General features: G+C 43.4%; 2 protein-coding genes across 5 annotated transcripts in view; one reads left to right on the top strand and one right to left on the bottom strand.

Moving 5' to 3' along the window:
* Positions 1 to 9438, top strand: part of UPK1B (uroplakin 1B) — a 30185-nt gene extending 20747 nt beyond the window's left edge. For all 4 annotated transcript variants that reach the window (XM_047874151.1, XM_047874152.1, XM_047874149.1 and 1 more), the window contains 2 exons: positions 4921 to 5004; positions 8520 to 9438. In XM_047874151.1, coding sequence (XP_047730107.1) covers positions 4921 to 5004; positions 8520 to 8570 — 135 coding nt within the window. In that variant the 3' untranslated portion in view covers positions 8571 to 9438. The remainder of the gene's footprint in view (positions 1 to 4920; positions 5005 to 8519) is intronic.
* IGSF11 (immunoglobulin superfamily member 11) overlaps positions 1 to 12599 on the bottom strand; it is a 263579-nt gene extending 250980 nt beyond the window's left edge. The window contains exon 1 of the mRNA XM_047874143.1: positions 11856 to 12599. The gene's annotated coding sequence lies outside the window, so the exon portion shown is untranslated. The remainder of the gene's footprint in view (positions 1 to 11855) is intronic.
* Positions 12600 to 16180: the final 3581 nt, after the last annotated feature.

The following is a 16180-nucleotide window of genomic DNA, read 5'->3' as shown; positions in this document are numbered from 1 at the left end:
TTGTTTTAGTGTCATTTTAATCAAGTACATTCAGACTGCTCTAAAAATTCAATTTATTCCTTATAATCACAATATGCAATATAATTATCACTCTCAGGAGTAATAAAATGCTTTCCATATTTCAACCTTGGCACTGACCCTCACAAACATATCTTGATTGGACTGTAATTACATAGAAATTATATCATCTCTGTGAGAGAGACAGAAAGGGGTATTTGCCCTCAGATAATCAGTTTATCTCCCTAGGACATGTGACTTTCTAGTAGGGAGGGACCTTCACTCGAGTTTTGACAACCCTTCTCACATTCTCCCTTTCGGTTCCTTGGCCTCACCTGTCCTTAACATTTCCATCTCCTTACCCACCCACCAGCTACACCACAGCTACAAACTCATCATCACGCAACCCTACCCTCCTGCCAAATTCCTGGACCTGAAATTCTTCTCTCTGTCCCTGTATCTAACTTCCTTCTGTCTCTAACTCCTTGTGCTCCTACTTTCTCAATCTCACTCATTCTTCACTCTCCACATAGTTCTTATCTTCTAATCCTTTCCACTTCTCCCCCTCCTGGTCCTCCAGATTCCCACACACCACAATTCTTTCCATGTTATAAGTCCTGCTAATTCTCTTATAGCAATCCCTTTCCACAAAGCAAAATATGCCACCCAGTACTTCATACACTGTACTTCTGTCATTGCAGTTGACATATCATAAGTATTTTTTCACAAGGCTCCTTTTTTCTGAGTCCCCTTGAGGACCATGCATTACTCCATTCTGTGTCTCCAGTACCCCACAGGCTGCCTGGCACAATGCAGGCATTGGGGAATGTTTGGTGGGTGGGTGGTTGAAGAGATAAATGACTCTTTTTCATATCCATATTGTGGCTTTTCAAAATCTGCATAAATTAAGGCTAACAAAATTAGGGATGTCATCATAAGTGTGGTGATAATAGAAATCAACCAGGGCGCCTGGGGGGCTCAGTCGGTTCAGTGTCTGATTCTTGATCTCAGCTCAGGTCATGATCTCGCAGTTCGTGAGTTTGAACCCCATGTTGCACTCTGCGATGACGGCACAGAGCCTGCTTGGGATTCTCTTTCTGCCCTTCTTCTCTCTCCCTCTCTCTCTCTTTCTTCCCTCTCTCTCTCTCTCTCTCTCTCAAAATAAACTTAAAAAAATAAATAAATAAACCATAATTTCATATAGCATGTAAGATGCTGGTATATGTATTCTTACTCATGCTCCAACTGCCCTAGAAATGCTACGTGCTATCTAATCACTATACCTCAAGAACATTATCACAGAACTAAGGAAGACCAAAGTAAGCACCACTACAATGATAAAAAGGCATCATGAAAAGGCACTAAATAAGAAGAGATGAAAAACCTGGGGCTTTTGTCTGTGAGTTCCATGAGAACAATACCCATGTCTGTCTTGTCACTGCTGAATGTCCAGCCCAGTGCCTGGCACCTGACATAGTGGGCTTTTGTACATGTTAGGACAAATGACCCCCCTCCCAGGATTGTCAGGAGGATCAATGAGTAATGGATACAGGAGTGTTTGTGAACTATTGTGTCACGAATGATACTGTCATAATCATCTCTTCGTATCATGTTCCATTCATTCTATCAATGTTTATTGGGTGCCTATTTTGTGCCAGGCACTTGTGCTGGGTTCTAGAGATTCAACAATGAGCACAATAAGATCCCTGCCCTCCAGAGCTTGCACTGTGGTATGGGAGGCACCAAACAAGTTACCAAGTAAATACATGATACATTCCAGGTAGTGATAAATGCCATAGACAGAAATAAAGCAGGGTAGGTATATAAGGAACGATAGGGTTTTTTTTCTCTATGGTGGTCAGGAAAGGCTTTGTTGAGATAGTATCTGCATAGAGTTCTGAATTAAGTGAGGAAATGAGACCCTGACTTAAAGAAGATTGGGGAAGAGAGTTCTAAGGAAAAGAAGCAGCAAGTGCAAAGACTCTGAAGTGGGAGCATTCTTAGCTTTTTAAATTTTTTTTAGTTTATTCATTTTGGAAAGAGAGAGAGAGCGAGCACAAACAGTGGAGTGGCAGAGAGAGAAGGAGAGACACAGAATCTGAAGCAGGCTCCAGGCTCTGAGGTGTCAGCACAGAGCCCGACGCAGGGCTCAAACCCATAACTGTGAGATCATGACGTGAGCTGAAGTCAGAGGCTTAACCTACTGAGCCACCCAGGCACCCCTGTTAGCTTTGTAGAGGAACACCAAAGACATCAGCATGGCAAGGCCAGAATGAGTGGAGGAGTAGAAGGCAAAGATGATCTAGAATTTGTAGGGCTTGAATCTGCAGGGAAGGATCCCCCTTAGGAAAAAAAAAAAACTAAAAATACACATATAAAATTAGGTGCAGGGCCTTGAAATGGTCTTGCAAGTAAGCAGCCCTGGAGCTTAAGCTCATTAGCTTTGCAGGGAAACAGCTTCTGGTAGAGGAAGCTGGGGTCATAGAGGCAGAGCCGCATCAGAGAGTATCCCGCAGGCCATTGCGAAGACTCAGAATTTCATTTTAAGGGTGGTGGAGAGCCATTTCTTTTGAGCAAGGTTTTGAAGTTATCTGATTTATGTTTTATAAGCATCCCTCTGGCACTATATAAAGGCATCCTACTGGATGCCAACAGTAGGCTCAGGCCTCAGGGAGACCAATTAAGAGGCCATTGTAGTAATTCTGGTGTGAGACCATAGTGGACCAAAGTGGTAGCAGGAGTTAGTAAGTGTTTGAATTTGAGATATAGTTTTTAAAGTTTATGTATTATGTATTTTGAGAGGGGGGAAACCAGTGGGGGAGGGGCAGAGAGAGAGGAAGAGAGAGATAGAGAGAGAGAGAGAGAGAGAGAGAGAGAATCCCAAGCAGACTCCATGCTTCCAGTGCAAAGGCCAACATGGGGCTCACACCCACAAATCGTGAGATCATGACCCGAGGCAAAGAGTCAGACACTTAACTGACTGATCCACCCAGGTGTCCCTGACATATATTTTAAAAGTAGACCCAGGCTGGCTCAGTTGGAAGAGTATGCCACTCTTGATCTCAGGGTTGTAGGTTTGAGCCCCATGTTGGGTGTAGAGATTGCTTAAAAATAAAATCTTAAAAAAAATAAAATAAAATAAAGTAGACCCAAAAGGTTTTGCCTGCGTATTTGATGTTGGATAAGAGAAGAACAGTTAAAGATAATTCAATTTTTTTACTTGAGCATGTAGTTGAATGGAGACATCTGTAATATAGAGAAGAGTAAATGGAGAAAATAGAGGTGCTAAGCAAAGGCAGGGTGCGTAAGTGGGTTAACAAGGGACTGGAGCAGGGTCCGAAAAGATGGAACCTTAAACGGTCACCTATAGCCACTGGGCAGGGCCTAAACTTCAAGGTCAGCCTTTGGAGAACATTTCCCTCTGGACATGAAAGTCCACGGAATCATCTGGTGATTGCATTTCCTAGACTTCTCCCAGGGCTTTAGCATGGGTCACTCAGAGGTCATCCCTAGCCCCATGTGTGTGTATTACTCCAACTTCACATGGTGACTGGAACAGAGTGTGCCAAATATACAAACTTTCTGGATTATGGCATGCATGAATGAATGATTTCATTAATAAAAAATGAATCATTTGCACGCACACATGGCTTTTCAAGCCCTCACTAGAATCCAATTAAAGATATGTTGAAACATAGTGTCGAATGAAAGCATGAAACAGGACTTCTTTCAATGGTTAAAAAAAAAAAACAAAACTCTGATTTTCATAGATTAGAAGCAGTTTTCTTTAAGAATAAACAGGGGTGCCAGGGTGGCTCAGTCGGTTAAGCGTCCGACTTTGGCTCAGGTCAGGATCTCACAGTCCGTGAATATGAGCCCTGCGTCAGGCTCTGTGCTGACAGCTCAGAGCCTGGAACCTGCTTAAGATTCTGTGTCTCCCTCTCTCTCTGCCCCTCCCCTGCTCATGCTCTGTCTCTCTCTGTCTCAAAAATAAATGAAAACATTAAAAAAAAAACAAAGAATAAATAATCATGGGCACCTGGGTGGCTTAGTTGGGCATCTGACTCTTGGTCATCATGACATCTGGTCATGATCTTGTGGTTTCAGGAGTTCGAGCCCTGTGTTGGGCTCTGTGCTGGCAGTGCAGAACTGCTTGGGATTCTCTCTCTCCTCTCTCTGTCTTTCTCTGCCCATCCCCCGCTTGTGCACACTCTCTCTCTCTGAAAAAACAAAAAACTTCAAAAAAAAAAAAAAAGAATAAGCAAATCAAAAAGTAATTGTCCCCTCAAAACAACTCACCAATTTAGGAGAGAAAAATACTCAAATTTTGGGGCGCCTGGGTGGCGCAATCGGTTAAGTGTCCGACTTCAGCCAGGTCACGATCTCGCGGTCCGTGAGTTCGAGCACCGAGTCGGGCTCTGGGCTGATGGCTCAGAGCCTGGAGCCTGTTTCCGATTCTGTGTCTCCCTCTCTCTCTGCCCCTCCCCCGTTCATGCTCTGTCTCTCTCTGTCCCAAAAATAAATAAACGTTGAAAAAAAAATTTTTTTTTAAATACTCAAATTTTATTAAGAATACTTTATATTGTACTTAATACTACAGTTTTTTTAAAAAAGAATACTTGACAGTGTCCGCATATTCAATAAAAAAAAAATGTCAGACTAAAATAGCAGCACCTTTGTTAGACTGAGTGATAAAGACACAAAATAATGTGATGTAGAGTAGCTGTTGAACAGAATTATTTCTATCCCCTCGGCAGAGCCCTGTTAATACCTGGATGTCCACGGGGATGTGGAAATAGCCTGGTTATGTTAAATTAGACTTTGGAAGAGTATTGATACAAATAGATATCTGCTTTTCCCCCATCTCTTACATCTTTCTCTCTGGTTCCTCTCACACCCACGTGGGATCACCTGCCCCTCCAGGGCTGCTACGAACTCATCTCTGGACCAATGAACAGACATGCCTGGGGGGTCGCCTGGTTTGGATTTGCCATTCTCTGCTGGACTGTGAGTATTTCCCTGCACAAGTTAAGGAGAGGACTTGAGATTAACCCCTGGTTAATCCAGCCACACTAGACAGTCTGGAAACAAAACCTTGGACCTGAGGGCTAGTCAGGAAGCTGCTGGCACCAGACCAAGGACAGTGGATTCCCCTGGCAAGTGGGTGTTTACATCCCCTACCAGGGAAGAGATGTGCCCTACTAGCCACATCCTTCTTCAGGCTGATGGGGAAGCATTTGCCTGCCCTTCTGGCTCTCTAGATCTCATGAATTCATTATAGTTAAATACCAAACACTATCAGCTCCCAATGGCTCCTGCCCAGCATTGATCCGCATTTGCTCCTTCCAAAGAGCTGCCTCCTCCAGGCTCACCTCATCTACTTTATCTGATGTTCATGCAACAGAAAGGTAGGGCAGTGGTTCTCAGCCCTGGCTGCGCATTAAAACTTCCTGGGAGAGCTCAGGGAAAAGAAACTATGCATGAGCCCCAAACTCTGAGATTCTGATTCAGTGGATCTAGGGGCAGGACCCAGGCATTTAAAAAAAAAAAAAGATTTTTTTTTCCACCTAATTCTAATTTGCTGTCAGGATTTAGAGCCACTCATTGCATTCAGGAAGAAGTTCTAAACTTTTGGTTTCAGAACCCCTTCACACTCTCAAAAATTACTGAGGACTCCAGCAAGCTTTTATTTTTGGGGGCTATATCTATTTATAGTTATGCTATGAGAAATTAACGCAGAATTTTAAAAAATACTTATTAATTCATTTAAAGTAACAATAATAAACTGATTACATGTTACTGTTAACAATATATTTTTGTGAAAAAAGTGCCTATTTTCCAAAACAAAAACGATGAGAAAAGTAGCATTGTTTTACATTTTTAAAAGTATCTTCGGTGTCTGGTTTTGATAGAAGACAGCTGGGTTCTCATATTTGCTTCTTCACTTCCTCTGTAATAGTATATTGCTTAGGTTGAAGGATTTTAAGAAAATCCATCCTCACACTGATAGGTAGTGAAAAAACCAAGAATGTTTTGATAGCCTTATCTAAACGTAATTGTGAATATTCTTTGATATTACACAAAGCTTGACAACTAGTAGTTTTTAAACATTAGTTGCAATGTGGATTCTAAAATTATGTCAACAAACTTTTCAGACTGTTATATTAAAATAGGTTACATCAGTTTGTCTTGAAATTTGCATACGTCATTTACCCGTTGGTGATTCTATTAACAACATGCATCGGTTATTTGGGAAAATATTGATTCACTGTGTTATGCTGATCTTCCAAATGTAGGCTGAATTCTCTATGCAATATCAATAAACCACATTCATTGTTATTGCCATATTGGAAAGGACCTTAAGCATGGGGGTGCTATGGGCCCATCATGACAGAAACAAGTTTCCTGAGTTTTGCCTGAGTGCCCAAATTTATCACTGGCAACAAGTATTGTCAGTTGTTTTCCTCAAAGTGACAGACTCACTTTGTAAAATTTTGAGAAAATCTCTGCCAAACATCCAATCTGAATAACTGTAGCTTGTCTATTAGTCATTTTTTCAAGTAAAAGTCATGTTGCATGAAAAAATGGCTGGTTTAGTATACAACTCAATTACACGAGTGCTTTGCCTTCAAACAACCATCAGGTTTCACTATGCAACAAACTGCTTTGTGCATACTTTGTTTCAAGAATATTACAAAGATGTATATTCAAAGGTGAACACTTAATAAAATTAGTAATTCTTACTGCTTCACCAAAAACAATCTTAAAATTCTAAAACTCTAAATCTCTTAAGTCTGCCTTTTTTTTTTTCACTGCAAGTACACAGCAGTGAAGAATACACTGACTACTAACATGGTTTAGTGCCTCTACCTTAAATCCTGCTAAGATGCCAGCAGTTTCACTTTCCACTGCTTTGCATCATCAGTACAAATGTGAAAACAGTAAAAAGGGCAAAAAAAAAAAAAAAAAGTCTTAACATTGTTATGCAAAAGGTCTTGACCTCGTGGATAACCACAAGGGTCCCTTGGGTGGTTATGCACCACACTTTAGGAAATGCTGGGTTTGGGGTGAGAAGCTGAGTGAGGCAGGCAGGAAGGGAAAATCATTTCTCCTCACCCACCCTCAGGAACTCCCACAACACTCTGCACACACCTCTGTCATGTAATGGTCACTCTACTACAATGGATTTGTCTCCGCCAAAAGCCTGGGAACCAGCAGAGGTTCTGTATCCCCAGTGCTTAGCAGAGCACATGGCTTGTGCTTGATACTTTGTTGAATGAATGAAAAATTGTAACAGTGAAGTTCCTATTCAGCCATGCTAGCAGGAACTGTGGGATAATGTTTAAAGGCTCTCAAGGACCTTAAAACTCCAGACCAGTTGAAATCCTTGACATTTCCACAAGCCTCAAATGGACTCTGAATATAGGAAGCCCCCCTGAATGAAATTCAAAAGAGGGAAGGGAAGGAAACCAAGTGTAGTGAGGACCTGCTATGGACAAGGTGTCATATCCAATGCTTTTAGCATTAAATCCCTAGAATAATAGCTAGGTAGGTAGCCAGTCTCCTTGGTTAAGTTCCTCACTCTCTTAGTCTCTTCACTGGGTTCTGGAAGCACTCAGTGGAGTTATATGCGTAGCACTCAGGACAGTGTCTGATGTGTAGTACGTAGTCAATAAACATCAGACATTAGTAGTCTGATGATCTCATTTTATAATCTCATTCCATCTTCTAACTTGGGGGGTAGGTGAAGAAGATGGTACTATCTCTACTTTCCAGATGTAGGGAGGAGGAGCAGAGCTGCAGAAGAACCCAGATATTCCAGCCCCTTGCCTGAGTCAAATGCCTTGAGTTCTGTGGCATTCTGCAGGGGCAGCCGCACCAGGTCATAAGCATTTTTGGGAAAAGAGGGAGTCCTGTGGGAGGAGAGGTTCAATAGTAGAAGGTAAGAAAATTGTACCTCCAAATGGTACATATGAGAAATAGGAAGCCACTGGAGGGTCATTAGCCCTGATGGGAAGAAGAAAGGATTTCCCCAGGGGGGCTAGTTTAGCACAGAGGTGAGAGGAGCAATCCCAGAAGACCACAAGTCTGGGTGCAGTTTGGGACAGGGAGGTGGGAAAGGGGGAAGGTGTGTCTGAGTGGCAGGATAGTTACCTCTGCCTCATGAGGTGTTGTTTGTTTGTTTGTTTTTACTTTATTTACTTATTTACTAAGAGAGAGAGAGAATGCAAGCAGGGGAGGGGCAGACAGAGAGGGAAAGAGAGAATCCCAAGCAGGCTCCATGCTGCCAACGCGATCTCAAGAACTGTTAGATCGTGAGCTGAGCCAAAATCAAGAGCCGGTCGCTTAGCAGACTGAGCCACCCTGGTGTCCCTGCCCCACAAGGTTTCTTAAGGTGAAACCTTAAGACTCTTAAAAATTCAACATCATCTAAGCCTAAGTGAACCTGACATCCTTTTCCCCCCAAGTATGAGATGTTTCGAAAACAATTCCTTATTTATTTTTTGGCCTTTCTATTCTAGTTTTGGGTTCTCCTGGGTACCATGTTCTACTGGAGCAGAATCGAATATTAAGAATGAAGTGTCACCATTATACCACCTTCCTCCAGCGACTCTGGACCGCGTGCTGCAAGCTTGCTTTCCCAGTATATTTCTCACATCTGAGCCCTGAGGGGATGTGTGCATTCTTACTCAAATTACCAAGTCAGTTGGTGTGGTGTTCCTCTGAGCTCTCAGCCTCTCAAAATTCTCACTAGTGTTTTCAGCTTGGTCTGGAGTTCTGTGACATTTTTATACATGGTAGGAAAAGGAGACTTTAGAAAGACGGTAACTACTTCCACCCCTGTTTATGTTTAGTTTGGGGGCATAAAGACATCCACAGGAACCTGTGATATCGCAGTAAGCCCAAGTCTGTATTTGGAAGGCAAATATTTCTCACTGCTTTCTAAAAGAGACTTCCAAAGGCTTTTATTCAAGTCAACTTTGCACAGGTGGGAGAACTAAGGAAAAGTTGGCCTTTGTTCTATGGCCTTTGTTCTATGGTGTCTCCCATCTACGCAGACTCATGTGATTCCCTTAATGCCAACTTAGGACACCTTTATTCTCCAGGACAATATCCAACCTTGAGTTAATAGTGGTTGAAACTTCCTCTCAGACACAGCAGAGTGATATGTTGTGTATTAAGCTCAGTTCTCCCATTAAAATTATATGGACTTTTGGGGACAAAGAAGGGGCTTGTCACATATTCACCCATGTCAACTTTTGAAACACCTTTCAAACAAGAGAGAAGCAAGCTGGCTATTAGCTACATGATTTATGGTGATTTCTGTTACTGTCAAAATATTCCTCTTCTGAACTGTTTCTATTTGTGGTCCTGAAAGAAATTCTTATAATTCAATATTTGTTTGTCTAGTCTTATAAATAAAGAAGGCTTTTAAATATGTTCACCTTGTTTTGTGTTTACCAGTGGCATAATTGGTCATATACAAGTATAACAAAATGAGTGGTCCAACCGCAGAGCCTTTTAGGCTCATGGGAATTAAAGTGTAGGAGATGGAAAATGCAATAGGGTGAGGTTTCCTGCTGGATACTCTGTAACCCTGCTGTGCACTTAAATGGTTGGAACTTCTAAATTTACTTTCACTTTTCACTCCTGCTGCACTTAGCCCAATAGCAGTGATGGAGCTCCAGCTCTTCAATCCTTTTCTTCTACAAAGGAAGCATCTCAAACTTCCAACTGCTGAACTGTGTCCCCTAGGAAGGAAATGTATGTTTCCTTCATGGTCTTACTCGCAGATGACTCACAGAGTGCCCTGATCTCATGCCCCGGCCAGGTTCTGGTGAGTTGGGCTGAGCCCTGGGATGGGGTGCCTTCGCCATGCACCTGCTGGTAAAACTGGGGTGACAGCCTGATCCTTAATTCCCAGGATAGGGGACCAAAGGCTCATGTCCTGATGCCCAACTGGCTTGCCCTCCCCTGCCTCACCTTATATCTCCAGGAGAGTGCTTGGGATGTCAGGATAAATGACACCTGTACTTGGCTGAGATTCTCTCCATGGTCTTTTAGAAGAAAGAGAGGGAAGGACCTCACTCTGGGCAAAGTTTTGAAATGCCTCTCTCATGTGTTCCGATGCCTTTTGCTTCTAGTGCTAACCAGGTTTTCCAGTGCCCTCACGCTCTCTGCTGACTGAGCAAATTCTGCCCCAAACCACTCCTGACTTTCCCTCTAGGGCTTCATGCTCCAAGAATCTACCTACAAAATTTCATTCTTCTTGTGATTTGATCTCTTCTAGGTTAAGGGAAAGCTTTGTACAGACTAATTCATACTAAGGAGTGAATGACAGCTAGTTCCCACTCCCTTAATCTTCTATGTGGATTTTTCATTGATAACTGAAAATGATTTCTAGTTGGTAAAAATCCAAGGCAGCTGTGGGAACAGGAAAGCGCTGTTGTGGGGCAAGATGGCCCGCCTGCTGCTCTCTAAATCTTACCTCCTGCCTTCTCTACCAAGAATTAACTAGAAAGAGAACAGGCCTTCAGTTAGTAAGTGCCCCTTGTCACCTCTCCAGCTAGGCTTCTACCTGGAGCCTCAGCCTCATCTTCAGAGAAGGTGCAAATTCCACTGTAAATGTGGACAGACTTCATTCCTCCAAAAACCAAATAAGGCCCTGAACTCAGGTACCACTACATCCAGGCCGCTAACACTCGGATAGGACATACCCTTCAGCTGAGAGAATCCCAGGCCTGGAGACTTCTCTGCACTGGAGAAGTCCAGCCACTCGGGACTGTGCTTTGTGCCCCAGAGGTCTTCAGTTTAACCTCGGGGCAGTTTCCACTCTGCCTACTTTGGGCCTCCACCTTTCTCCACCTTCCCTGGAAGCCCAGCCTTCCTCACTTCCTTCTGGCTTCTGGGACTGTTAGTGGGACTCACACCACCATTCAGGCCCCGGGGTGAGGCCCAGGTCCAGCCTCACCAGACCAGGGAGAGTAGGAGCACCTGGATCTGGGGAGCTGGCAGGCTGCTGTGCTCAAGACCCACCCAGACAAACCATCTTGAGAAATTTCCACTTCTGCAACAGTCCATGGGCCTGCACCAACACCAAAAATGGGTCAGGTTAACTCTGGGGTAGGTTTTACTTGGCGGCAATGGCAGATGGGTCATCACGCTTTCTTGGCTCGCCAATTGCTCCCAGGTTGTCACCCGGGCTCCTGGCATGCTACGTACACAGAATGTTATAAAGCCCACTGCTCAGGTTTGTTAGCCCTGTAACTATTTTTCCTACATGAGCTGGAATACACAGAAACTGCTCCAATTCTAAGCAGCACATCAGATACTTCCTGGCTACCCATAAAGAAGAGAAAGAACAGTGGTCACGTGAATTCGAAAATCCAATCTCCTCTCAAAGCTCCACCCTACGCCCCCACCCAGCCCACTGAGGAGCAGGGTTGTGGCTGAGAAACTGGAAACTGAGCTGGTTTCTTATCTCTACTGAATGACCAATTGTCTTTCTCCTTCAGAATCGAATATTTCCTTCCTTTTGTCTTTTCTGCTTCACCACACCCAGATCCTTATCACCTTCTATACTTGAGACTCAATCAAAAAAGAAACCCAGAAAAAAGAAAAAAAAAAAGCCAGAGAAGACTAGTTGTAAGCTACTGCGTTTGCTTTCATGTGTGACATTTTTATCATAAGGTTTGAATGATCCCATCTGATGAGATCCACAAACATCTTGGAAAAAGGCAGCATTGCTGAGAAATGCATAGTTCCCAGACCCTTCTCCAAGCAACCCTCCCCACAATCCCCAACCAACGCCCAACACACACACACACACACACACACACACACACACACACCCCTACCTTTGACGGAGACAAATAACCAAATCCTGGGGTTAGAGAAAGCTTGCCATCATGCCTTACTTTCTAATGGCCTCTACCCTGGGTTTCTGCTGAAAAAGAAAACAAGAGCAGCCCAACAGTCAGAAACTGGCCTGCACTCATACCTATAAGCAATCCTATCAGATGTAAACAATCTCACAGAACACCAACTTCAGATAAGGTCACATAAAATGAGGCAAAGCAAGTCCACTTCATCATTTTGTCCAAGCACAAGTACAAGGTCACTGGGCCACCTGCAAAATACCAAACACACCCAATTTGGCTAAAATAAGTGACTGCTATGAGTTTACCAATTACAGCTCTATTCTCCTGCTAGTCCCTATGAATAAAATGTAGACACGCTTATAGAATTGCCCCTGCTTTCTGACAATGTCCAAACGTAGAGCACACCCTGCTTGCTCGGGCCCTCCCCAAATGCCCCAACAAAACCCAAACGCCATAATAGGTTCAAACTTCCTTTTTCTAAGACACCTCATGATTCCTTATGGCGTGTTCTCCCTCACTGGGAGTCATAATCCCAACTTATTTACTGCAAAAGTGTTCCTGGGGGTCTCTGAAGGGCGTAGCCACTCCAAATAACTGTCCATCCCTCTTTCCTTTCTTGGCATATTTGTTGGTTTGTTACCATGAAGTGGTTAAGAACACAAACTCTGGAGTCAAATATCTGGCTCCAAATCCCAGCTCTGCATGACTTTGGCAATTTACTCAGCCTCTTGGAACCTGTTTCAGGAAAACAGGTCTCTCCCCAAAGGAGACTGAGAGGACTAAGATATGTCAAGTGCATTAGAATGGTAACAGGCTGTAAGAGATGCCAATAGGAAGTTATACCATAAATCTGGTCTGAATACTCTGCTTGGCCCATAATCCCTGGGAACATGCCAACTAATGTCATGTTGCTTCAATTTATTATGATAAGCTTGATAATCAAATACACAGTCCAAATTTACTGGCCCTGAAACAATAGCAATGAGTAATAGCTTTTTAGCAAAATTCCTACTCTATGGTGGAAGAATGTACTGGGGTAGTCCAGATAAGGCATTTTAATGGATACATCTCATGTACTGTATGTTATTTCTAGAACCCTAGCTACAGATGAGATCTCTGTCCTTGTGCCATCACAGAGAAATTTCATAATCTCCTGACAATGTGATATTCAGGGTGGGGGAACATAAGATAGTGGGGTCAAGAAGAATGGATTCAAGTGACTTATCTCCTCCTCTTACCAGCTTCGGTTAAGCTACTTAACTTGAATCTGTTTTTTCCTTTGCAGTACATACACAGCTACAGGGCTACTGGCAAGATAAAATTAAAAAAAATAAATAAAATCACACAGGTACCTTGGCCAATACAGAGCAAGCATTCAATTATTATTATGACCCACCCTTCACCAACTTCTCTTCCAAGGACCAAAATTACACACACACACACACACACACACACACACACACGAGGTTTGATTTTGAGTTTTCAACAGTCATCAATGGAACAACGGACCCTTTGCTGGTACAGTCAAGCTCCCTGAGAGTGAGACCCTCTCAGCCAGTCCTCTGTGAACACCTTTCAGACCTCTGAGGGCCTCTTAGCAGGTATAAGATGGTCTTCAGTGTACTTAAAACCAGTGACGGTGGCAATAGCTTAAATAAGGTACTAAGGAATACATTTAAAATTTGGAATGTGATTGGCAAAAAAGTACTTATGAAATATACCTGAACATGTTCCATCTTGTAGGACACGTTAATGGCTTTTGAGAAGAACTGTGTACATACAAAAATTGGAGAAAGTAGAGGTTTTGAGTCTAGCAGAAAATAACTTTCATCTCTCCTAAGAGTCCATCCACAGAGCATCTGGGATCCCTCGAGAAACCTGTCCAATTGGGGTTTGAGTGGAAGTGAGAGGGCTAAGGGCAGAAAAACCAGGGAGGGAGTCAGGAAAAAAGTTCAGAGACCAGATGAGAATGAAACATACTTTTTAGATCACAGAAGATACCAGACTTCTCTGGGAAATAGGACAAAGATATATACACAGGAAAACTACCTTTGAAAATGAAGAAGCCGGGTACCTGGGTGGCTCAGGCAGCTAAGCATCTGACTTTGGCTCAGGTCATGATCTCACAGTTCGTGAGTTCGAGCCCTGCGTCTGGTGAGCCCCACTTGTCTCTCTCTCTGCCCCCCCATGGGATTCTTTCTCTCTCTGCTCTTGCTCACTTGTGCCCAGTCTATTAAAAAAAGGAAAAGAAAATGAGAGAAGCCAGCCCCCCTCCAAAAATTAAAAAATGAGAGAAGCCAAGATGCAGGCAATATGGTCTTGAAGTCAGGACACCTGAGTGTGTGCCCTGACTCTGCCATTTACTAGCTGTGCCATTTCTGGCAAGTCCCCCACCTGTTCAGAACCTCTACTTCTTCATCTACTCTACTTATCTCAAGAGTCAACAGGACCAATAAAGTGTGCATAAAAATATCACAAGAGCATAAAGAATCGTAAAACTGAGTGGAAGTGGAAGTGAGAAAAAAACCAACCCAAACTTTTAAAGGAGCACACTCTTCCAAGTATTTGTGATGTCCAAATAGACTGCTCTCCTATAATCCTTAGCAATTACAGTAGGCAGATCTACAAAGCTCAAAAACCTTGGTCTCTTTGTTGCAGTTGACAATGAGAACATACAGGGCAGGTATTGGGGAAACTTGGTTCCTTTGAGGCTGAACTCCTCTGCCCAGCTGTGGAGAGAAGGAGGTGGATGGCAGCCATGAGCAGGCAGTTGTCACACCCCAGTGCAGGTAAAGTGGCATGGTAGAGAAATAGAGGTCCTTTTTTTTTAATGTTTATTTTTGAGAGAGAGAGAGAGAGAGAGAGAGAGAGAGAGAGTGGGGGAGGAGCAGAGAGAGAGGGAGCTGGAGAATCTGAAGCAGGCTCTGCACTGTCAGGGCACAGTCAGTGCAGAGCTCGATGCAGGGCTCAAACTGAGATCGTGACCTGAGCCAGAGTCCGACACTTAACCAACTGAGCCAGCCAGATGCCCCAAGGTCTTAAAAAATTCTGTTCCACCTTGAGAGGTTTCACAATGAGTCATTTCAACGACTGGTGCATTATATTGGTTGCAAGAATGATCTGAAGAGTAATAGGCATAGTACCGTGGTTTCTAACATTAAAAAAAAAAAATGCAGATGCCTACTCATCATTGAAAACACAGAATTTCCATTGTAGTGGCTATATTCTGTTGCTATTTAATAAAAAACTGAATTCTCAAATACGGATCCTCAAATTCCTTGCACGTATTATTCTCTTCCTTTACCCTCCCAACCATGACCTGGGACCCACAGCCTCCAAAGTGGGGATCCCTGGCATGGGCTTTTGGCAATTACAACAGGGCAGTCTGCATATGATTATAATTAAGAGAATGTGGGGCAGCATGCTAAAGATTCTGCAGAAAAGAGAGAGAATAGGAACATGAAAACCACCATTATTTTCTTTGCTAAATGGAGAAAAAAACACAGCTTTTACTTGTCCCTACTAAGTTAGACGTAAAGCAGGCCAGCCCTAGGTAAACCTGTCCTATCTATAAAATGCATCTTCCTTTCAAATTCTCATTCCCCACTTGGGAGGTGACTGCTGCCTTTCTTGGGAGCCCCAAACCCTCTATTCCCTCCCTCTCCCTGTTTGGGAAGGACATTATTTACACTTACTGGCTAGCACTCGTTCATGTTAAAGTTTAACGATTAAAGTGTCATATAATAAGGATGGATGGAGAGACCCTGGGGCACGGTTGCATTAATACTTGCTTAAGAACATCCACATCTACCTTATTTATGTGCCCATTCACTCATGCAAACAAAATATTATTTCTGTTCTGACCCAGCATCCATTTCCTATTACCTTCCTTAGATAATCCTTGCACATCCCTGCCCCCCAACCCCAGGAAGCTCAGCGGTATTGGTGGCTTCTCTCCCAAATCACTGCTGCTGCCCAAGTCAGTGCCCCGGCCCCACCTTCCTTATCAAAGGCTTCCCAAGCCCTGGCCTCCACCCCCTCCTATCCTATAACCAACCAGGTGTGCCCCAGAGGCCAGTCCTGCTGCACCCAGTGCTGATGGTGGGGAAGGAGCAGGCACAAGAGGATGAAGAGAACAAAGGCATGATAGGCCCAGGAGAGGAGATGCAGAGGCAGCTGCCATGGGCCTGCTGCCAGTTGACAAAGGGGAAAAACAGGAAGAAGGAACAGAAGGATACAAAAACAAAGAAAGGGAGTAAAGGAACTCAGTTTCATTTGCTTGTAAACTGCTGAGGATTATG

The sequence above is a fragment of the Prionailurus viverrinus genome, chromosome C2, assembly GCF_022837055.1.
Source record: "Prionailurus viverrinus isolate Anna chromosome C2, UM_Priviv_1.0, whole genome shotgun sequence".
Classification (NCBI taxonomy): domain Eukaryota; kingdom Metazoa; phylum Chordata; class Mammalia; order Carnivora; family Felidae; genus Prionailurus; species Prionailurus viverrinus.
The sequence above is the reverse complement of the archived record's forward strand: the minus strand, read 5'-3'. Positions and strand labels throughout refer to the sequence as shown.